General features: G+C 51.2%; 10 protein-coding genes across 10 annotated transcripts; 3 read left to right on the top strand and 7 right to left on the bottom strand.

Moving 5' to 3' along the window:
* Positions 1–1,250: 1,250 nt before the first annotated feature.
* On the bottom strand, positions 1,251–2,667 carry FIBRA_07183 (uncharacterized protein; the record flags this gene model as incomplete). Its single annotated transcript, XM_012328878.1, has 9 exons — positions 1,251–1,345; positions 1,396–1,434; positions 1,496–1,688; positions 1,744–1,753; positions 1,817–2,069; positions 2,126–2,146; positions 2,221–2,358; positions 2,412–2,573; positions 2,631–2,667. The coding sequence occupies 9 exons, from the start codon at positions 2,665–2,667 to the stop codon at positions 1,251–1,253; spliced, it is 948 nt and encodes a 315-aa protein (XP_012184268.1).
* Positions 2,668–4,039: 1,372 nt separating this feature from the next.
* FIBRA_07182 (uncharacterized protein) lies at positions 4,040–5,315 on the bottom strand (the record flags this gene model as incomplete). Its single annotated transcript, XM_012328877.1, has 8 exons — positions 4,040–4,096; positions 4,158–4,317; positions 4,384–4,486; positions 4,570–4,663; positions 4,721–4,758; positions 4,819–4,903; positions 4,959–5,191; positions 5,258–5,315. The coding sequence occupies 8 exons, from the start codon at positions 5,313–5,315 to the stop codon at positions 4,040–4,042; spliced, it is 828 nt and encodes a 275-aa protein (XP_012184267.1).
* Positions 5,316–7,909: 2,594 nt separating this feature from the next.
* FIBRA_07181 (uncharacterized protein) lies at positions 7,910–12,259 on the bottom strand (the record flags this gene model as incomplete). The annotated part of the gene is made up of 9 exons (XM_012328876.1): positions 7,910–9,663; positions 9,722–9,865; positions 9,924–10,248; positions 10,305–10,652; positions 10,709–11,394; positions 11,446–11,479; positions 11,536–11,645; positions 11,701–11,965; positions 12,089–12,259. The coding sequence occupies 9 exons, from the start codon at positions 12,257–12,259 to the stop codon at positions 7,910–7,912; spliced, it is 3,837 nt and encodes a 1,278-aa protein (XP_012184266.1).
* Positions 12,260–13,142: 883 nt separating this feature from the next.
* FIBRA_07180 (uncharacterized protein) lies at positions 13,143–15,130 on the top strand (the record flags this gene model as incomplete). Its single annotated transcript, XM_012328875.1, has 8 exons — positions 13,143–13,649; positions 13,708–13,786; positions 13,840–14,020; positions 14,076–14,242; positions 14,296–14,399; positions 14,463–14,604; positions 14,664–14,929; positions 14,984–15,130. 8 exons carry the CDS (start codon positions 13,143–13,145, stop codon positions 15,128–15,130), a joined length of 1,593 nt encoding a protein of 530 aa, XP_012184265.1.
* A 1,073-nt stretch (positions 15,131–16,203) lies between these two features.
* Positions 16,204–18,074, bottom strand: FIBRA_07179 (uncharacterized protein; the record flags this gene model as incomplete). Its single annotated transcript, XM_012328874.1, has 7 exons — positions 16,204–16,293; positions 16,349–16,882; positions 16,945–17,175; positions 17,229–17,367; positions 17,426–17,611; positions 17,669–17,841; positions 17,910–18,074. 7 exons carry the CDS (start codon positions 18,072–18,074, stop codon positions 16,204–16,206), a joined length of 1,518 nt encoding a protein of 505 aa, XP_012184264.1.
* Positions 18,075–19,170: 1,096 nt separating this feature from the next.
* Positions 19,171–19,520, top strand: FIBRA_07178 (uncharacterized protein; the record flags this gene model as incomplete). Its single annotated transcript, XM_012328873.1, has 3 exons — positions 19,171–19,207; positions 19,268–19,437; positions 19,491–19,520. 3 exons carry the CDS (start codon positions 19,171–19,173, stop codon positions 19,518–19,520), a joined length of 237 nt encoding a protein of 78 aa, XP_012184263.1.
* A 255-nt stretch (positions 19,521–19,775) lies between these two features.
* FIBRA_07177 (uncharacterized protein) lies at positions 19,776–20,932 on the bottom strand (the record flags this gene model as incomplete). The annotated part of the gene is made up of 8 exons (XM_012328872.1): positions 19,776–20,070; positions 20,127–20,206; positions 20,258–20,302; positions 20,359–20,365; positions 20,417–20,490; positions 20,542–20,666; positions 20,724–20,795; positions 20,866–20,932. 8 exons carry the CDS (start codon positions 20,930–20,932, stop codon positions 19,776–19,778), a joined length of 765 nt encoding a protein of 254 aa, XP_012184262.1.
* Positions 20,933–21,642: 710 nt separating this feature from the next.
* On the bottom strand, positions 21,643–22,383 carry FIBRA_07176 (uncharacterized protein; the record flags this gene model as incomplete). Its single annotated transcript, XM_012328871.1, has 1 exon — positions 21,643–22,383. The coding sequence occupies one exon, from the start codon at positions 22,381–22,383 to the stop codon at positions 21,643–21,645; it is 741 nt and encodes a 246-aa protein (XP_012184261.1).
* A 1,646-nt stretch (positions 22,384–24,029) lies between these two features.
* FIBRA_07175 (uncharacterized protein) lies at positions 24,030–25,403 on the bottom strand (the record flags this gene model as incomplete). The annotated part of the gene is made up of 4 exons (XM_012328870.1): positions 24,030–24,104; positions 24,163–25,033; positions 25,109–25,284; positions 25,335–25,403. The coding sequence occupies 4 exons, from the start codon at positions 25,401–25,403 to the stop codon at positions 24,030–24,032; spliced, it is 1,191 nt and encodes a 396-aa protein (XP_012184260.1).
* A 144-nt stretch (positions 25,404–25,547) lies between these two features.
* Positions 25,548–26,445, top strand: FIBRA_07174 (uncharacterized protein; the record flags this gene model as incomplete). The annotated part of the gene is made up of 6 exons (XM_012328869.1): positions 25,548–25,619; positions 25,677–25,759; positions 25,816–25,920; positions 25,977–26,058; positions 26,108–26,244; positions 26,301–26,445. The coding sequence occupies 6 exons, from the start codon at positions 25,548–25,550 to the stop codon at positions 26,443–26,445; spliced, it is 624 nt and encodes a 207-aa protein (XP_012184259.1).
* Positions 26,446–27,422: the final 977 nt, after the last annotated feature.

Here is a 27,422-nt window from a genome sequence, read left to right as displayed (position 1 = left end):
TGACCACTGCCGCCTGCGTCTCCTCCGATACTCGCTTGGGCAGGCCTCCTCCACGCTCGCCATGTCCTTCAACGCAGCAGGGGACGTCTTCACCGGCGGTAAGAGACGTATGATCACCCACGCCTCCGGGAGCACTCGAGAAATTTACATCGATCTTTCGTAATTCAACGAAGACGAATCCGAAATCTGCGTAGAACGTCGTTATGTGTCGCCATTATACAATTGGGATTGATTCCCGTGATCATAGGGTGAGCATGCCACTTGCTCGTGGTCTTCCGGTTGTCTTCTGGACTCGTAACCGACGGACCACGCGTTCCACGAGCTTTGCTATCAGTTCTCCGTCTCGCACTGCCTGCTCAATGGATATAAGTGCATGCCTGGCTATCTGACAGCGGATCGGACGTGCTGCACGCTGAGTGCTCTGTCGCAGGGTCGGTGAACAATTGATCTATTCAAATAGTAGGGCGCCGACAGCCATTGCCGATCATCTCGACTCTCGAGCCATGTCCTTGGGCGAGCAGTCCGTCGTTTTTGTGCGTGCCTTTCCCGAGTGGCAAGTCCGGGAGACTGGAGTGCACCGTGCCTCTTTTTACCTCCCGGGCCGAGTCCCAGCTCGGCGGCTTGCTGCTTCCGCCCTTTGTGTCTTCAAGGACGGACATCCATGGGCCATTCTTATCTACTCCGTCACTCGGGAACAGCCTTGGCGGACGGACTACGAGACCCACGCCAGCGGCCAGATTCGCTTCATCTATCCTTATCGGAGGCTCGTCCGGTTACAGAGCCCGATGCATTTGCCTCTACACGACGCCGGTACGTAATTACAAGTCAGCTTGCCTCTGTTCGCCTGCAGCCCTCCGTGGAGCTGGGGCGCACCTAGTCAGGATCTTCGTAGCCTCACAGTTGACAGAATGAGGGAAGTTTATGAAACGCATCAGCACTACGGGAGAACGCAGAGGCGTGCACATGGCGCCCTCTTGTATATTAGCGCTGGGCTCGGAAGTCGCAACCACTCGGACCAACGCCTGAACTGAATTCTACCGAAGAGGAAATACAGCAACAATACATACAAAAGCCATCGACGCAGTGGGACTGTATAATGCATACGCACCGGCTACAGAGTGAGAGAGATACTATTCCTACATGATGTATAATCCCGGGATACCCCAAAGTTGGCAAGAACAGTATACCCATACAATCTCGGACCGAAATGGTACGCTCGGCACGTTCCATAAGTTTTGGGTTCTTCCATGCTACACGGACTTCAAGATGTCCTCGAGAGGCGCTGCGATCTCTTCCGGATTACCTATCCAGCGGATGATCTGGTCTCTTATGGTGATAACAAAGACTGCGACGACCTCCGTGAGCGTGTGCTTTGCGGGACAAGTGGCGGCTTACCGAGTGGGATAGAGAGATTCTGCCCTGGCTCGAATAGTGCTGCAGCGGGTAAGAAGAAAGCCATCCGTGAGTGAGCGCATGACCCCAACAACATGCACACCTTCGACGGCAACACGCTCCGAATCAATATAAATTGGGTAGTCCATATCGTTTCTTGAATCGATAAAGTTCTTCACGACGGCCCTGTCTATCTCCGCCTTTGTAAATATGCCTTCGTGGTTGAACGTGATAACCTTAACATCGGGCTCCGTGGCAACAATGTTCGACAGGATGCCGCACACCACATGGCACGGCTGCGGCGGACCATTCAGTTCTGACAGAGAAGTGGCCGCACGACCACACACGTACTCGACACCACCTGCGAGGAGGAGCGGCGCTGTCAGCGGACGTGCATGCCGCCCGAGGCGCAGTGTGCACTCACGACGCCCAATATTCTATGATGAGGACCTTCTTGTCCCGCCAGTCATCCTTGCTCGGGCGGATGCATTCGAACTTGTCCATGTCGAGCCACTCTAAATCGGTCTTGCTGCCCAGAAGAGGGCTGGTCCATCCTGGGCGCAGGAATGCCGGGGGACCCTTCCTCATCTGGTCCTCTAAGGCATCCCACGCGGGCAGGCGCGCCTTTTTCATAAATCTAGTGACGACGACGGGATCATGTGCCGCCTTGAATCTAGCTATGCACCGTGTCAGCGCGCGTGTGTTCAGCGGAATGCCCGACTGTCTGACTTACCGACGGCGGCATCCCATAGTTCTGCGCGACAAGTGCGCGCGTGGGTCGATGGGCAGGGTGAGAACCACGGCGTGTGGAGGGGATAGAACGCCTACCTTGATCCCATTTATCCTCGTAATAGGGCTGGAAGGCGGACCAGATATTTACTCTGAAGTCGTTCATGGCAGCAAGCTCCTCCGGAGATTCGTGGGACGATGGGAACGCCATTTCCGATAAGAGATGAGAGACAATGTCTGGGAAGACAGGATTAGAGGTAGCGAAACGGAATGGATATGGGCAAACATACCGACGAAGAGGGAAGAAAAATATGGGAAGGGGAGAGAGACAGCGGATTTGAGAGAGGGATGGAAATGACCATGGACGGCAGCATCAAAAGACAGGATAGGGGCTTTAACATCAAGGAGCAGGTCGGAGCAGACTGATAAAATGGATGCGCGCACAAATCGGTCTGGGCCGACTCATTAATCAAACTGCTAGAATCGCCCTTGCCGCCCCCATCACGTACGTAACTCAAAATTACCTCTTGACATCAGGAACAACATGGCGTCAATAAAAAACCTGGACGTTGAGGGGTTTGAACCCTCGACCTCATGCAGTGTTGTCATCACCCTCGATGCAAAGCAGGCGCGCTACCACTGTGCCAAACGCCCATACGAGTACTCCACGTTTTTAATATATCTACTTTGAATACAAGTCATTTGCAAGTCAATTGTAATTGATATATTAACATTTAGTTAACACTCACTATAACGTGACGACAAATGGATTGCCTAGTGCTATTTGACAGTTTCTTATCGGGTTGCCTCTCGTGATTATATCATTAGATAGTCTTATAATTTGTAACCGTATTTGTCCTACATAATTCGGATTCATTACAATTCAGACACTTTGTCTGAACACCGAGCTCGAGCCCCACTGTGAGCATGGGAAGGACCTACAAGCTGATCAAACGTACGCGTGCGCGTGATACCCAGATTTCCAATTAGCGGTAGAGCTCCCATTCACCTCATGATTCATGACATCGACATTTCATATTTCCATTGGTGGGACATGTAATTGGTCCACAACAGCCGGCCACTTTGACAGGCAAAACGCAAGCGCAAGCTACATATATTGACACTATCGATACAATGGCGGGAATAGAACTCGGACGAGAATGGGTCGGAATGATAATACAAATCGGATCTCCGAACCCCGCACCTGCTTAGCGCGAGATCAGAGACACACGTTTACACGAGCGAGTGAACAAAAACTAAGAATCTTCGGTTTCCGTACAAGTTCCCCGGTCCCTGAGACTCTCGGTGCAGTTCAGCGACGAGATCCCCACGGCCAGAAGACTGGTACGGATCTGTGTGGGATGGATTTCAGCATTGCCGTTAATTAGTGCGAGTTTCAAGAGAAGAGCCATGACGCCGAAGACGTAAAACAATGACAGCGGGGGAAAGCCGTTAGTCCTGCCCTACATCAAGAATAGGGTGGAAAATCAAATTGCTCAGTCACCAGTAAAAAGACGAATATTCGAGGCACCATCCTACTTCCCCTAACAATAGGATAGTCATAGATAATAGCATCGGCGAGAAAATGGCATGATCTAGACCAGAAGTTTGCTCAAGCTTGAGATGCTGGGACTAGAAGACGTCATGCCGCGCATGCTGCAACAGAAGCAGAGAACATGACGGCAGACAAGCTCATCAGGCTTCCAAAGTCTTTATGGCTGGTGAAAGAGGGTCCGTTACGCGGACGAGAACAAGGTCCAAGCGAGAAAAAAAGGGGATAACAAATGCGGAGCGCAACATTACGACAACTGTAATTGCGTGGATGTGAGGTGCTGTAATATCAGACTAAGCATGATACCCTGAACTAAATGGATATCTTGCGGACCCGGCGACAGCACATTTCATTATGAGACGCCACTCACCGCTTATACTCATGCCAGTTCGGATCATCGCCGAACTTTTGATCGCCTGCCTTCTAATTGGCACGAGCCAGCATCGTCAGCAAGGGTGCACAGGTAGCATTTCCACGGACATACCTCAAGGGGAGGTACACCTGATACCTTCCGAAGCAAGAACCACATCAGCAGAGGACTCCCGCCAGCTAGAACCCACGTTGCCTGCGGAAAGAAGACGGTTTGCAAACTCTTCAGAGAAAGCAGCCAGATACCGGTCCAAAGGCCGACCTCGCCAACGTAGCTACAGAACGCGGTAAGACATCGTATGAGTGGAAGGAAAAAAGTCGAGGGACAGAAAAGCGCGCACTTAGGGTGGCGACTGATGCTCCAAAGCCCATGTGTAATAAATTTTTCGTCGTGTTTTCTGTTGTTCTTTGCGTTACGCCAAGCAGTTTTCTGATGGTCAGCAACTGAGACGAGGTATGTTAATGCATGCCGCGAACCAGAAGGCCAGAGGAAGTGTAAGGTGGGCTCGGAACCAATCATAACGCACCAATCTCAAACAGCCAAGAGCCGGCAAAAAGAGCAACAGAAAAATAGTCAAGAGCAGATAGTGGAGGATGGGCGACAGCGGGAAGGCTGTTCGCCTTTTAATGGAGTGAATCAGCGGAAAGTGATAAGTCAAGGACGTAAAACACGCATACGAGATAGACAGGTAAACCGGCGACGAACACCCACGTGGCTGCGATTCAAGTTAATTAGATGTTGTGACGTATATTACTTCCACCACAAAATTACATACCTTGGCCCACCCAGAATCCAGTAAATTTGGCAGGGTTATGCTTGACTCCATCAAATCTAGAGTCACCACCAGCTTTGAGAGCTCTCTGCAATTCTAATAAGTTTACGAAGTTCAAAAAATCGGCTCAGACAGGCGCATACAGTGACCAAAAAGCCGCCAAGGCGCGTGCTCCACGCCAGAATGGCGGCATTCAGCAATAGTTGACGTGGCGAAAAGCTGGTAAGTGGAGGAAGAGCGGTCAAAGTGCCATCCCAGTACTTGGCTTTCACCGAGGGGTAGTATAGAGATACAAAGGTGGTTGAGACGAATCCGAGTGCTCCGCCGAGATCAAAAAACTTCTCGTTTGCCTGGGGCACAAATATGGCAGCTAGCACTATAGTAAATCGGGGGCAACATATTATGTTAGATGTTGCACGCTGAGAAATATAGACATGCTCACAAGTTTGAAGACCATATGCGCTTATTGCAGTAGGAATGAGACTAGAAAACAGTGGCATAATTACTGGGGGGTGATGCTTCTATGCAATCCGGCATCAGCTCGTCAGTAAGGTCGAAGATGTGCGTTGCGAATATCAACGCACGGTATAAAGGATAAACGGACAATGTTGGGAGAGCAAACAAGGTCGATGGCCTGACGGCGACAACAGCGGACAGAAGGCAACCCCTTGATTTGGAACTCCGTCCGAAGCTGTCAACCGTCCAAATCCGTGCTGGTCTTCGCTCTTAGCACACTATATTCATCGTCATTGCCTCTACGAGATACATCACACTCGCCCTCACTCAAAGTTACCTACTGACCAAGGAATCGCTATTTAAGAAGCGCAGCACTGTCGAAAATAGCTCGGCGGTCATCCACAATACACCTCAGGAATCCCAGTGGCCAAGCAATCAAATATTGGAAAACTCGCGAGAGGATTTACTGTGAGGTAGTCATGGAGTCCCGTTAGCACTTAACACCCACACTACTGTTTCAACGGTCACGCTCATGTGCCTGTTACCGCGGGATGCGGGTCCGGTTGAGTATCTACACAAGTAAGGCTCTGCTCAACATGCAGTGAGTGTAAAATCGTCGCATTGACCAAGCTCACCATGAGATGTTTGGAGCAGCCTCACATTCAAGAATTCGTGGGGCACAAATCGCAGCATCAATCATCAAATAGTGCGCTTGTGACATAGCTTGTGGATCAGTGCTAGAAACAGACGATCATACTCTTCTTGACGAGAAAGACAAGCGGTTGCTCGGATACGGTGCGCCGTCATTAACCCGAAAGGAGAATACTGTGCAGGCGATCAACTTCTAACGATTTAGAGAGGTTGCTGTCTGGGATCCCAATACACAATTCGGATCGAGATAGAAGAAGATTAAAATCCATTGTTGAAGTGGTATAATAATTACTGGACTTGCAGATGTGGCCTGATCAGGACGAAGGAAGAAGACGTGTGGCCCAGTTGTGCGATTGCAAGGTGCAGAAGACAAAGTTTTCGTCTCTATTGAACATAGACATGTGAACGAGAGCGCAACAAGTGTAACACAAGATGCAGGAATCGTCGCATAGGCAAGGCTCGTTTACAAGCGGGCGGTAGTACGTGGCCGCCGAACTTGGAGTGACGGAGGTAGTTGCCTGTTAAGGATACAAATCGGGTTGATGAATCTGAGATTTGGGATCTGAGTGACGTGACTATCACGTGAGCGCTACTTCCGGCCAGGATGAATTCTTGAATCTGCACTACAGCCACAGGGACGGTATAATTTGTGTCAACAGTATCTGCCGTGCGCCCGTCGATCGAGGTTGAGTATGTACGTTCCTATGATTCATAAAACGCTTAAATAACCGTCAAGAAGATTTATAGCGTTGGTCGTGTACCCACCACGACACTCAAGCTGTTTAATGGTCCCGACTATGCCAATACAATGTGTGTTCACTCTTATAGTTATCCTACGAAGTTTTTGTCTAATGACTACTTTGCACTCAACCTGTCATGGATATATACAACGTGCTTTCACGCGCACTCTGATGAGTCCTACACAGCCGGCAATTTTGCGCTCTGAGGATTCCGTCTAGAATGCCGCTCCTCAAAGTTGATATAAAAACTGATTGCTTTCGGTATTCAGGATTCCATTATCTTGCGTGTCCAATGTATATGACCGCTCTCGAGTAATTTCGTATAGGAAGCTGTGTTCTGTGGACACTTTGGGTATCTAAGTAACCCGGACCCTGAGACCTGCTGAACGACGCATTTTGATCAATTGAGTGAATGTGACTAGAGTAGTCGCGTGGAATTTCAACCTGGACATCATTTCGGGCAGGCCTATTTTCTATATAAATCGTTTTCTGCAGGCTTCAATTCCAAGATGATGGAGGTCAACCCAGGCCTTGTACGCTACTTTTTGTCGCGAGGTCATTTTCGACGCAGTTCAGCCTTGAGATCATCTCTGCTAGGTGTCATCCGAATATCTTATGAGATAAAAGTAATTGTCCCCTACCTCAGGTTTGTGCGCAGGTGAATTGGTTGCCTCGCAGCAACGCGCCACAACTGAAGATCCAGATCTCACGGTTTCCTGACAGTGGCAGCTGCGTGACTTGCTTTCTCCTCTCACTGTCCTCTGTGCCGTCTGGTCCGGGCCCCTCAAACTTATTCCATCTTCCTCGGGTTATTCTAACAGATGAATGTTCAAAAAAGTTCTGCTCGTGTCCCGAAACGTCATGAATGGTGGATATTGTCTACTGACACCAAACAGCCACGGTCCGCGGCGCAAACTAGAGACAACTCCCCCCAGGTTTGTCTACCCGTAGTGATATACCCACTCGAATGTTTACGATCATCTGAAAAAGGTCAGCGCCTTATTAACACCGCGGACTCCGTTCGCGATATTCATCTCTGCCCCCACATAACTTCCTCTGTACATGCGCGAAAATTATTTGGGGCCGCTATCAACATGCTTATCTCTTGATTGGGTCATCTACATCACCTGCATAATGCATTTACAGATAAGTATCAAGCACAGAATTACTAGAATACACTTCTAAAAGCTGGGTTTGGCAGCAGAACACAATGGATACAAAAAATCCCACTAATCCGTGTCGAGGCCTTACTCTCCTCCCATGTCTGACTCTCCTTCTGCATCTGCATCCGCATCATCCTCTCCATCTGCATCATCCTCTCCGTCCGCATCTTCATCGATCTCTCCTACTTCCATCGAATCATCTCCGTCCATCCGCTGCGCACCCGGTTCACTCTCGGGTAGGAGCTGCGTTGCGATTACACCCGGGGATATCTTTTCCGAATCAGCGAGCGCATCTTCTGGCACGAAAACTGTGTCTTCGCTGGGCACGCTATGTCGGCTTGTAAGCGCCGTCTGCGGCGTACCGGTGTCTTCATACTGCGTGTTCTCGCCAGGTGTCCTCGTCGCAGGTGTGTTCGCCCTGTGCGGCATCTCTTGAACGTCGTCATGCAGACTTGGATCCTCGGCATTCAAACGCTCGTCATCTTCAAGTCTCTCAGGCGCCGAAGGGTCGTCAGCTGCAGGCGCACCTGATACACGCGAGCGAACATGAGGGAAGGGGGAATCAACATCCGCAACTACACTACCGTTCAGCCGCGAAGACCGTCGTTGCATTCTCACCGCTCTAGGCGTAGTAGGTATAGGGGCCTCGCTGGTTGTTCTACGCGGTGCCCGCCGCACGGTCAGAGGTGGCGTCTGGACCTTCTCAATCTCAGGAGATAGGGAATCTACTCGTCGGCGCTTGCGTGGCGAACTAGACCGTTGTGTCGACGCTGTCCTTTTGGTTGCATCCAGCACTGGATTAGACCTAGATCTTAGCTGCCGCACTCGGTCTTCCTCCTGCACGAATCTGCTTGCGTCGCTAGCTCCTGGGCTTCCGAAATTCATCCCATTGGGCTTCGCCACGATGTCTACTGCTATCCGCTCGGAAGCCCGGCGACTGGGTATGGGTCGTGGCTTGCGTAAGGCCGACGGGTCATCACCAGAGGTCTTTCGCGTGTTTGGAGGCGAGCCTCTACTGCGCAGTTGGCGTCTGGATTCCGCAGAGAAGTCTTTCTCCAGCTGCTGTGCGAGTGCCCGGTCCTGCTCTAACTGCGCAATATCTTCTGCTCGTTGCGTGTTCAGCGGAAGAACTTCTCCGATCGGCTCCGGTTCCCCGACCAGCGACCCTTGTCCAGGGGTCGGTTCCGGCGTCGATGGCAGGGGCAATCCAGAAGTAACCTCCGCGGTGCTGACTGCCGCTGCCTCTGGTTGATCCTTGGATGGCTCGTGAGAAGACGACGCATTGAGGACGTTATCGTCATCGAAGAGCGAAAACGCCGGAAGCTTTGTGGCGATGATGCCCCCAGTCGGTGTCGGGTTAGATGGCCCGGTCTTCGGGGCTGCAGGCGTAGTGGGCGCTGAAGGAAATTCCGATCCAGGTGAGGCCGGATCGGGGGGCTGGCTAGCTGACTTGCCGTCCTCCGTTGTGCCTGAGGGTAGCTGCTCCGACTTTCTCGTTCTTGCTAGGATGAATGGACTCCATTTCAATTTCTCAGGCTTGAGCGTGAGATAATTTTTTGCCTCCCATCGAGTCATGTACTGCTCTACCTCCTCGGCATCCCAGCGAATGTCATACTTCGTGGGTGGTACGAAAGGACCTTTGACTTTCTCGTCGTCATGTGTCTGTGTACGTTGCAAATGTCTCCTAGCAACTCCATTTTTACGGCCTTTGGGAACCCTGATAGCCTGACCGGGTAGCGGTTTGGGACGGTGCGCACTGTCATCCACTTGAATCATCTGAAGCTGTGTAAGTGTACAATGAATATCTTCAATAGTCATTGCAGTGGCCGCACTGATATCTGTTCATACAATGGCAAGTCAGGTAAGCAGTTTTCATCATCCGAGTTTCAGATTTACCTTCCAAGCGTGGATAAGGCGGGGACGTCCTGAAGTATCTCATGAGTGCAAACGTCCAATAACTTTTGTATCCCAGTGCGCCAAGGGGAGATAGGGGTTTTTCGGGCGACCCGGGTCTTTGTTCTTTCCTAGACAGTAGATAACCTTATACCATATGTATCAGCGGGGTTGTTTTGTACAAAAAAAGACATCGACTACGCACTAAAGTCGATGAGTAACTGGCCCCACCCTTGTCGCTGCCGAACCGGAAGTGTCATAATGCAACTAACGTTGTAGTCCTTGGGGCTTTGCTTCTCTTTGCTAAAATATCCAACAAAGCGTGCGCCCATGTCGTCGAATTCAGTGATGACATAGAATAGAAAGGGCTCCACATCGTAAAACAGTGATTTGTGATCCAGAAACATCTTGGAAAGTAAGCACAAATTTTGGCAATAGATTTTGTTCTTGCGCCCGTCTACCTCGAATATTGATATTGAGGCGTCGCGGTAAATCTCGTCTCCGGGGGGATGTCTCATCTTGCATTTCAGCTACATCAAATCCATGTCAGAAATTCGAACCAAATAGAGGGTACAAAAGAACTCACCTGATGGCGACCCGCAAGAAATTGACTCCTCATATATTTCAGACAAAATTCACAGTACCATAGACGCCCGTCAGGTATACTGGCGTACTCTTCAGGAAAAGGCGCATCGAACCACGTCTCAATATCGTATTCTCCAAATCGAATCCGCTTTATTCGTGGACCATTGGGTGTTTTATGCGAATAAGTATCAGGTGTCGATCGAGGCAGGGATTCGGACCGGTCAGGTGTGAGCGGTACCGCAGGTGCAGTTTGCTGGTGTGCGGCCGAGCGCAAAGATGGTCTTGTCGATGGACCAGCACCCGCCGTCTCAAAGACCTCGAAAGGCGTTGGACGAGAAGCAAGCTTTTCCTATCGAACAGTCGATTCTGGTTATTCCATGAGCGAGGAAGAAATAAATCAGTTACCTCGGCAGCGACACGACACTTCTCAAACCGTTGCTTGTCACCATTGGTTATGGTTGTTGCCGACGTGTCCCTGTCCTCCGAAGTCAGTATATCGTCAAACATGCCTCTCGCGACCTCCTCCGGGTCTTCTTCGCGCCCTTTCCCTTTGTCTCGAGGGGGTAACCGGAGCCGGATGACGGGGACAGATTTAAAGGGTGAAGGGGGAGACGAGGGGGGAGCAGGAGATGACAAGCGAAGGCGCATCCGTTTGCCGGGTCTGGGAGCCTGAACATCGTGGTTATGACATCCCGAGCCGTCTCGTGTTGGCATCTTCCCCTTAGAACGATGTTTCTTCTTTCCCCTGTGACCCCTCAGCATTGCAGTAGTCCCGCCATCAATACCCATCTCTGGTTCTTCATCACCAGTGATAGCTTCGGAAATCGTGTCATCATTTGTTCGAGACGAGGAAGCAACAGAAGGAGCTCGATAGGACGTGAGGTGTTCAGGCGGGAGCTTGGTGCGATATTCCGCCGAGGGTGCATCAAACATGAGTGTTTCCGTAGATCCTAGTGCTTCGAATTGATGACCCGCCTGTGTAGGGAGCACTGTTTGTGGAAGCTCAGGTGGTATAGGTGGACATATAGGACAATGCCATCTTCCGGGTGGCATCTCTACAAGAGGCGGCTGGAGACAATCCATGTGCCAACCTGACAATACATGAGCCTTTTTTCTCCACCAGACGCCACGCAAATACGCACCTCTGTCACAGAAATCGCACATAATCATCCTATTCTACACGAGCGTGTCAAGACAAATCAGAACAGGATGCTAACAAAACCAGAACTGACCTCCCCTTCCTTCTTGCGACAAATTTCGCAATTCTTGCATTCCGAACATATCCAAGGATATAAACGAATGGTCTCACTCATCTCGACCAGTTTCAAGCAGCTAGGATGTCCTAATGCGACTGATGTCAGACGTCATTAGCCAGAACAAAAAGTGTCGAGACTCACCGCTGCGCCCGCACTCTGCGCAGCTTACCATTAACTCTGGCTCCCCTACCTTGTTTCTGGAGTTGTCACCCTGACAAAGCCCACATTCCTCTTCCCGACGAGGAGCCCGCTTCTTCTTGATCGGCTTAGTAGGCGGTGGCGTTGGCTCCTTAATTGGTAAGTATTGAGGTAGCTGTGGTGCGAAGGGATCACCCTGAGGGCCTTGGGAATACTGTCTTTGAGGGGGACTGGTATGCTGATGAACGTATGCGAGAGGGATGGGATCCTAGTGTATATTCAACACAATTAGTCTCGCCGCTACACGCCCGTGGCGACCGCGAAACCGCGACGCGACGCGTTAATGGGCTCCCGCGTCAATCACTGGATTCACTCCTGAATGTATGCTCACCTGCTCTTTATTACTGCTGCTTCCCTGTTCCAACAGCATAGAATCAACCTGGGGCGTACTGAGGGCAGGATCAATTGGAATGTCGTCGCCGTTGCTGAATGCGTGAAGATGAGAGTATGGCGTTTCCGAATGAGAGGTGACGGACTCGACAGGGAACACGAAACCGCTCATCTCTGAGTCGAGTCTGCCAGCCTCTAATGAGGGTAGACCCAGCGCGAAAAACCAGAAGCCCGTCGCCGTCGTCGTCTGTAACGGCGAGCCGAGTTTAGATTGTTTGTACTTTGTTTGGCGATGTGGGACTCCAGTGGCCAGCGTCTTTCAGCGAGCCTCCGGTTGAGACTCAAGAACTCAAGTCATCCAGCCACGCTCGGCGTTGGAGAAGGCATCTGGGGTCCACAGGTGGGAATCTCAGAGACACGCACAGAAACGGGGGATTCAACGGGAGTTTTTGCCAGTTCACCCAGAGACTCCTTACAGCCACTGGCCTGGCGGGCGTTAATTGATGCATTTTAGTCACGTGTATAAACATCCGGGATCGCTGCCAGTGCCACAGTCAATGTGCACGGTTGTGCTTGATATATGCTTCAAGGCCGGTTCACGACGAACAACCAGGACACCCGCGACATGCAGTGCATATGCATTGTGTACGGATCGATACTGTGGCAATGCAGCTGAGGGTAAGAGCCGAGCAGGTACGACAGATAGGCCCGACGGCGCGGGAGACGCGCAGCCAAGGCGTCTTGATTTTGCCACTGCTGGGCAGGAGGCCAGCGACTATCCCATCATGTACCGATGGGGACGATGGCAGGACGATGAGGGCGCTGGAGGCGGTCGAGCGAGGAGAAAACAGGGAGACCCAGGCTGTGTATTAAGTCCTGCTCCATGGCTCTGGACGAAAAGGGATTCGTAAGAGGTGGCTGAGCCGTGCAAACAACAAATAAGGCTCCGTGGGCAGCGTCTCCCAGTTGCAACTCGCCCTCGGTGAATCAGTCAGATAATCCGTCCCCTCCCTTCTTCATCGTCTACCACCACGTCGTCCACCACAACACTCACCATGCAGGCCGCGGTGCACGCCATGGCACCGCAATTGCTGCCCCAGTACACCCACACCCTCAACCGTCCTCTCAACGGCAATCTCAACGCCATGCCCACACCCCCAGTCGCAACGCGCAAGCGCAAACGTGCCCACCAGTATACCGTCAGCTACAGCGAAGTCCAAGAGGTCGACAGTGCCGGCAAGGTTCGCGACGTCATTGTCATCGAGGACACTCCTCCGCCTTCTACCATTTCCCCGTCCACGACCCATATGTACTCGTCGTCGTACCAACCCCCGGTTTACTCCGCACCTATCCGCACGAGGGCTCGAGCAGCGGCGGAAGCGCAAGCCCTCTCCGCTAGCACGTCGTCGCTCACCGTTGGCGTACCAGCAGCTAAGAAACGACGGAGGGATCCTGCTGATGACGCGGGCACTCTCTCCAAGCGGGTCCACAATGGTCATCTCCAACATGCTGTGGGTGCAAACAAATCTTATGCAGATGGCAGCGGGACTGCCGCAGATGATGTGCGTATGCGAGGACCACTTTCTGACTGGCACAAGCCTTACTGAACCAACACTCTAGGCTTCTAAAGAAGGGGCATCCTGTGACGACAAAGAGGGACACTATATAATTGTCCCTGACGATATCATCAATCGACGATGTGAGTGTCGCTGTTTTGGCATTTCCGTGTCGATTGCTGATTCCCCTCGTTAGACCGTACCGTTCGTCTTTTGGGACAGGGGACGTTCGGCAAGGTTGTGGAGGCCGTCGACATAGAATCAAGTCGTAGAGTGGCCATCAAGATTATTCGTGCTATTCCCAAATACCGCGATGCGAGTAAGATGGAAGTACGAGTACTACAGAAACTCAAGGAGCGCGATCCCAAGAACATAAAGTACGTGTAATGCATCTGTTGGTCGCACGTAGTTTCTTACTAACGCGCTATGCAGCAAATGCATTCATCTGTTGCAATGGTTCGACCATCGAAACCATATCTGCCTAGTCTCAGAACTACTGGGCATGTGTGTGTATGATTTCCTGAAGGAGAATGATTTTGCGCCTTTTCCTCGACAGCACATACAATCATTTGCCCGACAACTTCTCGGGAGTGTAGCATGTAAGTGAAACATCGTAAACATCAGTCTGAGAGCTGATGGGGATTCTGTTCAGTTCTTCACGATCTCCATCTTATCCATACGGATCTGAAGCCAGAGAATATCTTATTAGTTAACAATGGTTATCGAGTTGTCCAGATTCCTGTAGCAGGAACTCGGGTGTGTTTGCCTGCATACTTCTTAATCCTTCCGTCCATGATTCTGACTTCCTCGGCCTCGCAGCGTAATGCGCCACTGCGGACGAAACGTATACTAGATTCTACGGACATTCGTCTAATCGACTTCGGGTCTGCTACTTTTGAGGAAGAATATCATTCAAGCGTGGTATCAACGCGTCACTATCGAGCCCCTGAGATTATTCTCGGTACGTAGCGTGTTGCTGATATCTACGTAGCTTAAGGGCACTCATATCATCTACGACAGGGCTAGGCTGGTCATACCCCTGCGACGCATTTTCGTTGGGGTGTATCCTTGTGGAGTTCTATACTGGAATAGCTCTCTTTCAGACTCATGACAATCTCGAGCATCTTGCCATGATGGAGCAGGTAATGGGTAAAATGCCGGAGCGTTTCGCACGAGCTGGTGCGCGCCATAAACCCGAGTTTTTCAAGGAGGGAAAACTGGATTGGCCTAAGCCAAAGGTATCAAGGCAAAGTAAAAAGGATGTGCGTGCCTGCCGGAGTTTACAGGTATGTTCCCCTCCCCTGGCATTGGTGATCTGTTTTAACATCTTGGTTGACTAGGAGATAATTCCCCCAACGGACATGATTAATCGACAGTTCCTCGACCTCGTCAGGAGGCTTCTTACTTTCGATCCTGCACAGCGGACATCCGTACGGGAAGCTCTCAACCACCCATATTTTTCGCTACAATCACCGAACGAACTGTGACATGCCCGTATGTTTCTTTCTTCCGATCGGATTCAATGTTGGGTATATTCAATGGACGGGCCGCCACGATGTATAGTGTATACCGTCGCCTTCCTTAGTACAATAATGCTCTATCGTGGTATGGTCGCTATCTGCTCTTGTTTTTCAACTCGTCTGCCTCAGGAGGTCACTACTACACGTGTACAACGATATACACTAGTGCGCAACGTTTTGTTTCGTCCTCTCCCTGCATTGTGGCTCCCTCCCCACCCTCATTCTGTGCCATCTTTATCTGTTTCTTTCCTGTGTTATGTCCCATTTGTGTATCTATTGTGACCTCTATGTGTTTTGTGCCTGAACGTATCAGTACTGAATTATATAGATACAGCCCTTTCTGCTGTTCGACTTGCAGCAGCTGGGGGACCAGGGTAGCCGTCCGCCGATGCGACGGCAGCATTGATGCAGGTAATTTGGCCTGTGCCTTCACTTCCAGCCATCTCTATGATTCCCCATCGCCAACATGGCAGCTTTTGACTCATCTATGCAGTTCTGGGGTTGGAGCCGTGTCAGCCGCGCATGGCATGTGGCCCAAAAGCCTCCGCTGCAATGTATCCAGCACTCGGCAGAAGACTGGCCGCAATGGTCCGGCTACTGCGACAAATCTGGCCAGCCCAGATTCGCACCGTCTCGCCAAGGACGTGGAACCTTTCGTAGCCAGCATCAGCACAGGTGATGCAATAGATCCAAGGAACGGAGTATTCGAGGTAAGCACACGCAGGAGTTGCCATTCAAGAGGAATGCCACCTCGGCACGTTCACCCACACAGGTCGAGCCGGCTCTCGGTGGGACAGAACACCCTGCATTCTCAGTACTAAAAACAGTCCGGACCCTGTGAGTGAGACCCCATCTGACGGCCTAGGGATGCGAACAAACCATATACGTCGTCACCGAGCTCACATAGGCAAGTCCTGATAAAATGTCGGATGGATTGCACAGCAATGCCTGTCATAGCCACTCATGGCGGCAAACACGGATAGCTCATACTAAAAACTGCTACTAAATCGACCCTGTCCTCTCCGTTCATTCAATGGAGATCAGCCGTCCTGCGCGAGGACGGCGAGCGAGATCTGGTTCGTGTTCTGGTTGACGGAGAAGTATGCGTTCTTCAGGAAGACATCGCCGACCTGAGTGATCCAAGTCAACACACGCGGCAGCAAAGGAGCATGAATTGAGCCTCACCAGCCATTCTGTCGCACCTCCGATCTCACCAGATGAGATACCGGAAACGCAATCGCCGGTGAGATCGTCCGTCACGGGCGCGAATAACAGGTCGAGAGGGTTGATCGCAAACGAGCGGCCACCAAACTCGAGGGCAATGCTCGTGTTGGTCGTGCATGGAATCGTGAAGCCGCCCTCGCCATCAGACTGAGCGCCAGGAATCGTCTCGTGTACGGCAGCGGCGTCGTCCGGGGGTGCAATGATGAGGGTTGTGCCAGTGTCGAGGATCGCGGTGCGGCCCGTGAGCCCGAGGTTCTGCCCGTTGGATGTGATTGCGGTGAGTGCACCCTCCCAGAAGCCCTCAGTGTTCACATTATCGAATGTCACGAGCGTGTTGGCATCGAACTTAGTGTCGTCGAGCCCGCCGAAGGTAATCTCACCGTCATTCAAGTCAGAGGCAAGACGGGAGATCTTGAAGGATGCAATCGCTTCACTGATAAGACCGGCGGACGCGAGAGCCTCAACAGGAGTTGGGACACCTTCCTCGGAGAGGGTCTAGGAAATCATTCACGTTCATCAGTTGGAGAGAACTTGTGCGTAGATTGTTTTGTCCTCACCGACTGCGCCAATCCCATGAGACCATCGAAGGGAATATCATCCGCAGAGAAGTCGCTGCTCTCGACATTCGCAACACCAAACGTGTGGTTGTTCAATGCCAGACCAGCAATGTTAACGTTATCGGAACAGGTGACACCCTCAACTTGGCCAGTTCCGTAGGTGACCTCAAACTGCTTGCCAATCGTGACGAAGCTAGATGAGCTCTCAGGACCGAGGAACGTGTGGTTTCCCTATGAATGACGGCTTAAGCAGAAGTGTGACGAATAATTTAAATAGCACGCACGCAACCCTGGGTGGTTCCCTCTGTTGTGCAGTTCTCCGACCCAACCCACATATCTGCAGAACCGCTGTCCATGAGGAATTTGAAGTCGGTCGGAGGGGTACCGATTTGGACTGTGGCGACATAACCAACATCGTTCGCCCTGGTGTGGTGACGACATGATCAGCCATAAGCAAATCTCCGCAAATACTATCCCCTACTCGATATCAAGGCCCAGGGAGTTGTTGGCAGTTGGTGCATTTGCCAAGGTCAGACCGCCGTTCTCAGCAGCTTCAACATCAATCTCAGGGATACCATCTGCGGTGCTATTGATGCCACCAGCAGATGCCGTCGACGCCGTAGGAGTGGCACTCGCACTTCCCTTAGCAGCCTCACCCTTAGCAGCCCTGCACACAGAGCGAGGTCAACGATATTTTTCTTGACAAAAGCGTTGGCCGGCTTACGCTTCACCGCTATGGGCACGGAAACCATCCTTGCGCTTACGGTTCTGCCGACCGACCGGTGGAACGTAGAGACGCTTGTTCAGGTTCGCTTCAAGATGGCGTTTGCTAGGCTGAACCCGACCGGTCATACGCGCATGGCGCTTAAGGCCGCGATTTATGTGCTGCTGAAGTAGCTGTTCGAGCAATGATGAATACTAGTCCAGCCCACAAAAAAACAAAATCAAACTTAAGGCATACGCACCACTTGGGGATGGATATCGGACCGAGCCTGATGAAGACGCTTCAAAGGAAGCGTGAGCATGTTGTTGTTGCGCTTCGCGGGGAGCGCATGGGAAGCATCGGCGAGGAATGAGAGCGAGACAGCGAGGGACGCGAGCAGCAGTGTGAAAGAGAGACGGAGCTGCATGGTTGGACCTGCCTAAAGCTGTTACCTGACAGAAAGAAAACTGAGAGCAGGAAAGAAGGGACAGCTAAAGGCCCGGCCTTGGGGAAGAAAGAGGAGAGAAAGGAAAGCTTGGAGAGTGATTGTCGTATGAAGCATGGGTTTATATATGGCGAACGCATGTTTGTTGCGGTCCATTGTCGTCAAGGCCACCTTCCATCGGATGAGCGTCAAAGCAACAATATCCAGCCACGGTGCCCTCACGTGTTCCTCAGCCAATCACAGCCCGCGTATAATTATAATCCGCAGCCCAGCCCATTGTCAGTGTGCCCCCGCTCTCCCTTGTTCTCCCTCTGGGTCGACTACCAGACACACTTCCCTGTACAGGGACAGCTTGTCGACATCATCATCACCACAATGCAGTGCTTCACGTCAGTACTGATGCACCGCTGCTCTTCCGCTCGTCGCAACACCCATTGAGAAGCCCAGCTAGGCGACTTCTGATTCTGGATACCCAGTCACGGCAACCTTGCATGGCTGATATTGATAGATGGCCATCTATCTATCTTCACTACCACCTATATAAAGTTGGGGTTCCTCGAACTGATATGAAGCGGGACATACGAGATAATTCTATTGGGTATCGAGTATCGTACGCCCGGTTCTGCGAATCGAGTGGCAGGAAGAACCGGCAGGAGCCAGACGGTTAGATGCGGACCTGCTACGTTTCCACCTTCATCGTCCACAGACCAATCGGCATCACACTTGCACTGCATCGGTTTATAAAATATTGTTGATAATTACACTGGGCTAGTCTGAAACTGACTCCACGAAGAGCTCAGTCAGAATTGTTTCGATTTGAAGGAAAGTATGCAACGTACCATCTGGTCCCCAGAATGTACCTCAACCATGGCAAAGTGTTGTAGAACCCGTCAGACACCACAAACAGATATAAAACAGTCCTTTGGTTATATAGCAATTGGCAAAATATGGAGCACGACATACAAAGTTGAATCCAAGTTCGAGAAATGGAAGCGCCCCCGAATCTCCTAAGTTTCCCGCGAGCTTCCCGGCGGCGTGGCGCCTACCGCCACCAAATCCGCTGTGCGCATCTTCCACCATGGCTATAGACGAAGCAAGAGCAGAGGAGCTGAAAGGTGCGTCTTCCTAGTCAGATAATTCTCAGTTGTGCCTTGAATGCGATTATTATCTTATAGCTAAGCTGAAGGAGCGCGAAGAGCTCATCCGGGAATCATGGGTTCGCGCTATGGAGGCTAAAATCGTGCAGGAAAACATCACCAAGTGCTACCGGATAGAGGGCGTAAATCACCACGAGAAGTGCAAAGACTTGGTAGAACGCTATGCAGCAATGTTACAGGATAACAAGGTGCGTCTACTGAATTGCACAGCATTTGTGGTGATGACGAACCACCCCCATAGGTCAAGGGCTACAAGCACATTGATGTTTAAAGTTCTTTATACCGCCTGCGCTCATGCCTATAAAATGCTTGGAACCTGGCATCGCTTCTCGTGTTTGACTCGCATTGCGCGATGTACCCTATAGTTTTTCTCGCTCCCAGAAGTGCCATATAATTTACTCAAGTGTCCGGAATGTGCGTATGAACTTTTGAAACACAGTAGAGGCGGATCGGGATAGCACAATCTCGAATAGAAGCTGTTGCGTATCTACACAACATGCGTTTGTACGTTCGCATCCAAACGATCCTACTTCTTCGCCTTCCTCCTTTTGCCTTCTGTGCCACTCATCTCAGTCCCACTCGTTTCGCCCCCACTTGTCGCTTCGCCGGATGCTTTCGTCTTACGTGTCTTGGCCTTCTTAAGGTGGTGTTCCGGGATCCATTCTTCCTGATATCCACCAGCACCCGATGCAGTGACAGTTACTGGAGCACTAACGGATGGGATCGAGCGAGCCTTGCGCTTAGGCTGAGGAACAAAGGTGAAGTACGCGTAGTAACCGAGACCGCCAAGAAGGAGGGACACAACCAAGTAAGTTGACCACCTAATTATACCAGAGTTAATTAAAGGGTGGGATCATTTCATGGAATCGAGGCTTACATCTTTAAGTCAAACCACGATAGTTCCGGCTCCACGATGGTAACAATCGAATCATAGGCCGTCACGCGATATGTCTCGCCCTGCATGTCATGTTTAGAGATACAGTCAGAAGAAATGATATGCGAACAAACCTCCGTTACGTGATCCAACCAAATGCTGAGCTTGAGGTCTCCGGGCTAATGTTTGAATCTAAGTGATCTTTTGGGCTCATACTTCAGCATAAAATCCGTACCTTGTACCTATAGTCATGTAAGAATACGGACACGTGAATTGCGAGGGGCAAGACTTACTCGCTATAGAATGTGTAGGGTAGCTGTATTTTTGCGCCATCAACCAACAGGACGTCGTACGACAACGAACTAGTCTGTCGCAGCATAGGGTGAGCACAACAAATTAATAAGTAGGTCACACATACATTTTTGACCAAAACATTAGACTCCGGATAGTGGAATGATCCAGCGATATTCTTGATAGTAATGTTACGATCTGAAAGGTTCTCCACACTCAAAAGTATCTTGTTGCGCTCTCCATTCACAACGTCTTGGTAGTTGAGTTTCAGCTTTATGTAGAGCTCGAATCTACACATGACAGACTTACGTCCAAACGCATTATCCTCCGGGAACGAAGCTGTAGCCAAGACGACGGGGTCCGCATGCTCTGCCTCCCCAGCTATGTGTTCGGCCCACCAATGACATGCGATGAGGTTATGCAGTAAAAATGTAACTCAAATTGTACACACCTGCGAGAACAGCCGGGACAAAGGCAAGAGAACCCAATATATAACCGAGGAGTGTGTGCAGACGCATTGCACCAGTGAACGCGTCCGGAAGGTAAGATGTGAAAGAGAAAGGGGAGGCTTCACATTTGGAGCTTCTGACGCGTTTGCCACGTCCACGTACGGGATTACCATATTAGGCAGCCAGTAATAGAGTCACGTGACCAACGCGATCTCATGACCGAATCTCTGAGAGAACGCCGAACGGTTCTGAACACCAAAAATTTAGTTGGACTATCTCTCTTCTCGCAAAGCTCGTAATAACCCCGAGAACTTGCATAGGATCGTTGCCTTTTTGGATCTAGGCTTTTTGCGTAAATGTGTTGACCTTCTCTGTTCGTAGATGGGCGCGTCAGGTTGGCAATGTGCTGTTTGAGTCTAGCCATGAAAGTAGTGCTAGTGATCACTTCGCTGCTCAAGGGAAGCTTGTCGACGCGCGCCATAGGTAGCCCTGCATTTGGGGCCGTATCGAAAAGGACGAAATGAGCAGAGAGTTTTACATAACTTTCGTGCAACTTTCATGTGCGACATCGTAGCACAAGCGTCATTGCTATCCACACTCGCAGATTGTGAGTCGTTTGTGTACGACGATAGATGATTGACTAGGACCATTCCAGATTTATGAATTTGCCGACTCTATGCCACGGTCTGGGTTCACTGACCAAAGTGCCCTGTATCCATGCGACGAACCCCAAGGGTTTGCGGCCGGCTTGTTCTAATTCTGCAGATAACGCGGTGGGCCTATCGGTTTATCATTCTCTTCACTGTCTCTCTCTCGCCACTCTCCCAGTCATCCCAGCATACTGTCATCAGGAAGCCATCCATTCCGCCCCTCGGAAAGTACGGATCTCCTTCTCTACACGGCCTTGTATCCACCACTCCTTGCGGCAAGACACGGGTCCACTTCATCAGGCCCTCCGACTTGAACCCCATCTTCTGCGCCAGTCGTATTGAGCCTTGGTTGTTCGGACTCGCCACCCACTGTACCCTCCGCAAGCCCAGCCCCGGCGGCGACGCGCTCGGCAGCTCGAGGCAGTATCGCATCAGGATTCCCACCGCATTCGCCGCGACATGTGTGCGTTGGAACGCCTGGAAGACTAGCACATATCCGATCTCGGTGACAAGCTCCGTAGGCGACGTGCGCAGCAGCGCAATCACGCCCGCCATGCTCCCGCCGCCGAGCACCGGGTGCGCGTCGTCGCATCGTGTCTTGTCGATGATCGCGAACATGACGAACTCGGGGTTCCGGCGGTAGTATTTCTCCACGTAGGCGAGGAACTCGGCGAGGCTGCCGTGTGTGATGGGGTAGTGCCGGAAGAGCTCGTCGTGGTGCGCGCTGACGTTGTCCCAGTAGAGCTGGCCGTGCACGGATGGGATGAACGGCGTCAGACGCACTCGCTCGCTTTCGAGCGACTCGGAGTGGAGGGGGAAGTTGAAGTTGATGTCGTACGGGTCCGATCCGTAAATCTCGGAGTCGGACATGGGAGGGACAGCCGCCGGAGGGCGATAGAGATTCACGTATGACATCGCACAGAATCAGCCTGGGAGGTCGGCGCTCAGCCATGCAATGCCGCTCATATATACTTAGTTAACTTCATCGGGGCCGATTGTCACTGGGCGTCTCATTCATGACTCGGGCTGCCATCCGAGCGATGAGTTTTCTTATGAATCCCATTTGTTTTATATTCCGTCCTCCGTGGTGCATGTCGGGTACATGTAGAGTGTGATATATTGTCTTGGAAGCTCTGCACTTCTACCAATAAATTCTTCCCCTTCGGTGTCTGTCGAACGCGCATCTCCTGCTTTGCCGCGGCGCGGCCGCCACCTACGCCATGATATCCCCGCTAGTAGTGTCTAAACGTTGCGTCGTGTCGTTATCCTTCGGCGGTCGTATCACCATCTTTGAATTAAGATCATATCGCAAATTGAACCTCGAAGTGAACCCGCCAGCCGAAGCCTCGAAGCAATTGTTCGAAGAGTGTATATACATTGAAAGTTCTCGGCCAATTCACCCTTCATCTTTATCATTCAATAGTATTTACTATAATCATACAGAGCCCGGACTGTATTTTCTCACCGGGGTTTCTGTCTGAAGTACGGTCCACAAATGAAAGGAACTCCAGGTAGTTCCAGAGCTTGAAGCCATACCTCCTACATCAGCATTATAACAACTTCACACCACTATGCGGTCAGTATATATCCTGCCTGGGCCCGGTTAGTCGTCCAAAATCGATCATTTTCTCCTACGATGATATCGTGCGGGCAGATGTTCTGGTGAGTGAGGACGAGCGGGGCTCAACGGTTTCTTTGCGATATCCAGCGTCATCTGCTGCCGATCGTTGAGGAACGCGAAAGATTCTGCGTGCGAGACGGAGGGGCCGCACAGGGAGGACACGCTATAATTTTTGGCTGGATTGTACCATGACTTGCAGCGCTGGAAGCTTCAGTATATCAGTGCTGAGTGGCCTCCACACAAACCAACGTCGTAGCAAGTCACGCACCCTCGTGAAGATATCCCGCATGTTTAGAATTTCAGTGACCTTCCACTCAAGTCGAGTCCGTGCATTCCCATCCTTCACTTGTTTTCAGTGAGATAGGAATCTTGATCCTCGAAGAAACTGTCCGAATCAGCATGGAAGTCCCCCTCTTCATTTAAATGAACGAGTCGTTAGAACAATCAACGTCCCGGGCGTAACACGGTAGGATATTGGGACAGAAGCGTTTGCAACTTTGGAGATGTCATTTACGACGGGTGTCTGAAGGGAGGATGCCAGTTCTAGCGGTGAGATTGAAGGCGGCGTCAAGGGAGAGATAAATATGGCTCAGACCTGCGGTAAAGTCTTCGACGAATTATATTTGTGGGAGGGGATGGAGTAGGAGTACAACAGCTCCAGCCATCAGCATGGTCTGTATGATTGTTGTGGAAGGCAAGCGCCTTACTATCGACCATTAATCCGACGCCCCCTTCTAAAATTATGAGACATGCAACGGGCTTGCGCGCAGCAGCCCAATAACTCGCTGCGAGTCTCGAAAGCCAACGAGCAAAAACAATCATCTGGTAGCAAACCATGAAGTCAATTAGGTATGATACAAAATAGAGTACATAACAGACGGGGAGAACGCTAGAATTACCCTCCTCTCTTCTTGAGCAACTCCTTTGCGATCTCATCCGGTTCGCCAGACTGGTCGGGAAGCCAGAATGCCTATGCCACATTCTTCTGTCAGGATGGCAGTAAATTAATCAATCCACGCAATACTCACCAACTCAGCGCCAGCAGTGCACATCATAGCAAACCGTGGGCTAAACTTCACACACCTGGAGGGACCAGGATGTCCGTCTAAGCTTGCTAATGGTGACAGACGGAAAGGATGGGCTTTTAAATCCACAGGCCCTTGCTTTTCCGGCAACTTCTGAATATCCCAGACAATCACTTTCCCATCCAGACTCCCGCCTACCACATACTTGCTATCTGGCGTCCATGAGACCTCCTCTCCACTGCATCCTCTTTGAGGCTCGATACCAATGGGTGTAGTTATCTTTCTCCGCTCCAACCCAACGTGTCCAACAAGCTTGGCGAGAAGGTGTCCTTCAAAGGCATCCACGATGTAGTGAGCGTCCCCGGAACAACCCACCAGTAAATACTTCCCGTTCGACGAGAACGACAGCGACGTCATATATATGGCCCGTGGTGGGAAGCTTATGAGCGCAAGCGTGGGATCCTCGAGAGTAATGACAAGGAACGGCGCCTTGTCGAAATTTGCCTGGTCATACAGTAGGATGCGGGAGTAGTGGTTAACACCGGTTGCAAAGACTAACCCAGAAGCGTCGTAGGCAACAATTGGCGTGGAAGGGAGGTTTAAGAGGCCTCGGCAAGTTGGGGTGCGAAGGTCCCACAAGCGCACCGTCTTGTCCATAGATCCGGACATGAATCCATCGTCCACAGGGGAAACCTCAAGAGATACTACTCGCCCTTTGTGACCCTTAAAGTACTGCAAGTACTTATTGTCGTGCAGAGAGTGGTATCGCACGGTATCGTCCTCTTTCGTCGAGGCATGTACAATGGCGGTATTCTTGTGCGTGAAACGCGGTAAGTCGACACCATATTTTTTCGAGTAAAGGGTTTTCAAAGGTCTGTATGGATGATCTCAGTTGGAGCGAGCACACGTTATGAACTAAGAAACTCGCTTGCCACTTTTGCAACTGTACAGTCGGAAGGTTTCGTCCTCCGCGGCAGTGATGACTTGGTCCCCTCGGTCGTCGAAACTTATGCCAGTAATGTGTCTTGGACCGTTATTCTGTGGTCGGGATGGAGGAGTCCCGGGTGACGGTGGAGTTTGCGGTTCGACTGCAGTTTTGAATATTTTAGCAGGTTTCCATTTGGTCTTGTGAATAAGGCTCAGATTCAGGAATCACAAAATGCGGAGAGACATACCATCAGGGGCGGTGTCAGACTGAGCATGGAAGGTGCCGCAGTGCCATCGGTCGCGTTCAGAGGTGCCATCTGGAGAGAGCAAAGAACAGCGCCAGGCGCTGTGGCAGGCAGTGGATGTCACGGTACAGATCAGGTTAACGCTTAGACGCTCATGGCAAACGCGTGGGTGATCGCAATTTGACGCGCGCACACTCCTCGACCTCGGACTTCGACATGGCCGAACAAGACGAATCTGCTAGACTGTGGAAGGTCAATCGCACAATTCATGAGCTAGTCAAGGACAGAGTGCGTCTTTTCCTCTGCCGAGAAACTGGATTTTTACCGGTCATGATTGCACCACAGGGCTTCCAGGTCTCGGACGACGAAATAAACATGGACTTGGCAACATTTCGGAGCCATTACGCAAGCAATCTAGGGAGCGTAGAGTGAGTTAGAAAGAAACAAAGGATATTTCGAGCAGACTGACAAGATAGTACTGCAGCCGGTCGCAGCTGAACTTCTTCACAAACCACAAGAATAACCCAATGACACAGATATTCGTATTCTTTTCGGATGAGAAAAGCGTCGGTGTTAAGACCATGAGAAAGTGAGAAAGCAGCTCCGTCCCTCAGCATGCCACAAGGATTCATAAGGTGTCCGTAGAATGTTGACTATTCTGGAAGAGAAAAATATCATGCAGGGCATTATCGTGTTTCCAGGGAATATGACGCCTTCTGCACGGAAGGTCAGGAGCTTCCGTTTCCTCCTTACTAGATATGTCTTACTCCGCGAAGGTCATTTCGGCCATGACCAATTTCGCACTAGAAGAATTTGCGGAGGCGGATCTACTGGTGAACATTACACATCACACACTCGTACCAAAACACGAAGTTTTGTCGCCAAAGGAGAAAAAGGAGCTTCTGGAGACCTAGTAAGTCGCCGACGTTGTTCCAGCCTCCGTGCGCGTGGGTTGATCCGAACTCGCAGCCGCCTGAAAGAGACACAACTTCCTCGCATCCAAACAGCGGATCCTGTGGCACGGTATTACGGCCTCAAGCGTGGCATGGTTGTCAAAATTACGAGACCAAGTGAAACGGCTGGCCGATATGCCAGTTATCGGATATGTTTTTGAGCTATTCTTATTGCGTCGCGGTGGCGTGAGCTTGTCCTCGGATCGCGCATACCTACACCGCTTCTCGTGAATAATGGTAATTTTTTGTAATCCTCTACTTGCTTTCTTTGTAGTCGCGCAATATTCATCTGCATCATACTACGACCTTCTGATCCCGGTGATTCTTCCACAACTTCCATCGCAGCTGTCTCCACGCATGATCCGATGCGACATGATCGCCTTTTACAAGTGAGCTAAGGCTGCGAGTGAGTACTCTGCTATCTCGAGGAAATTTGTGTAGCCCGTGTGAAGCCTGGGGCCACTGACCTATTTGGAGAGCGGCGCCGTGGCCTGACATGCTGTGACAGAATGTGCGGAACGATCGCATCGGTCACGGGAAGATCTGGTGCGGAGGCTGTGTGGCCCGTGGACGATGAGCATTTTGGTCACTCTTGCTGCCTTCGACAGATGACACTCGACGAGGTTGCAGGGCTTGCGCGGGACCAAGAGCGCCTGTATCTGACGGGAAGCGGGGAACGTTAACTTACTTGTCCGTGGATCTGTGTCAGCTTGTGTCCGCCGCCCTCCAGCGCGATGTCAACGCTCTTCATCCCGCCGGTTATCTACCTGGACTTTACATACGATGGCGGTACCCGGCATCCGCTCGGGCATTGCCAAATGTGTCTACCCACTTCTGTGAGCGGTACGTTGGCTACACTGCAAAAGCTCGCTACTTTCTGCGGCGTAGCTTTCTAGACCCCTGACCTCTCCTCTCACGCCACTTATCTCAACCGCAGGGTCAGTGGCCCGGCCCTCGAGGTTACGCCCTTGTCATGAAAACAATGGACTTACCATCGATTTTCGCCTAGGACCAATGCTACGCTTCAGCATTGCTTTGTAGTGGTTGCGAGCGATCAGTTATGTTTTGAAGCCTTTTCACCGATCATTGTCTCGTTCTGATGCCGCCCGCTGGTCACACAGACAGCATGGATCATTGG

Source organism: Fibroporia radiculosa (genome assembly GCF_000313525.1).
Source record: "Fibroporia radiculosa TFFH 294 genomic supercontigs, scaffold12046, whole genome shotgun sequence".
Classification (NCBI taxonomy): Eukaryota; Fungi; Basidiomycota; class Agaricomycetes; order Polyporales; family Fibroporiaceae; genus Fibroporia; species Fibroporia radiculosa.
The sequence above is the reverse complement of the archived record's forward strand: the minus strand, read 5'-3'. Positions and strand labels throughout refer to the sequence as shown.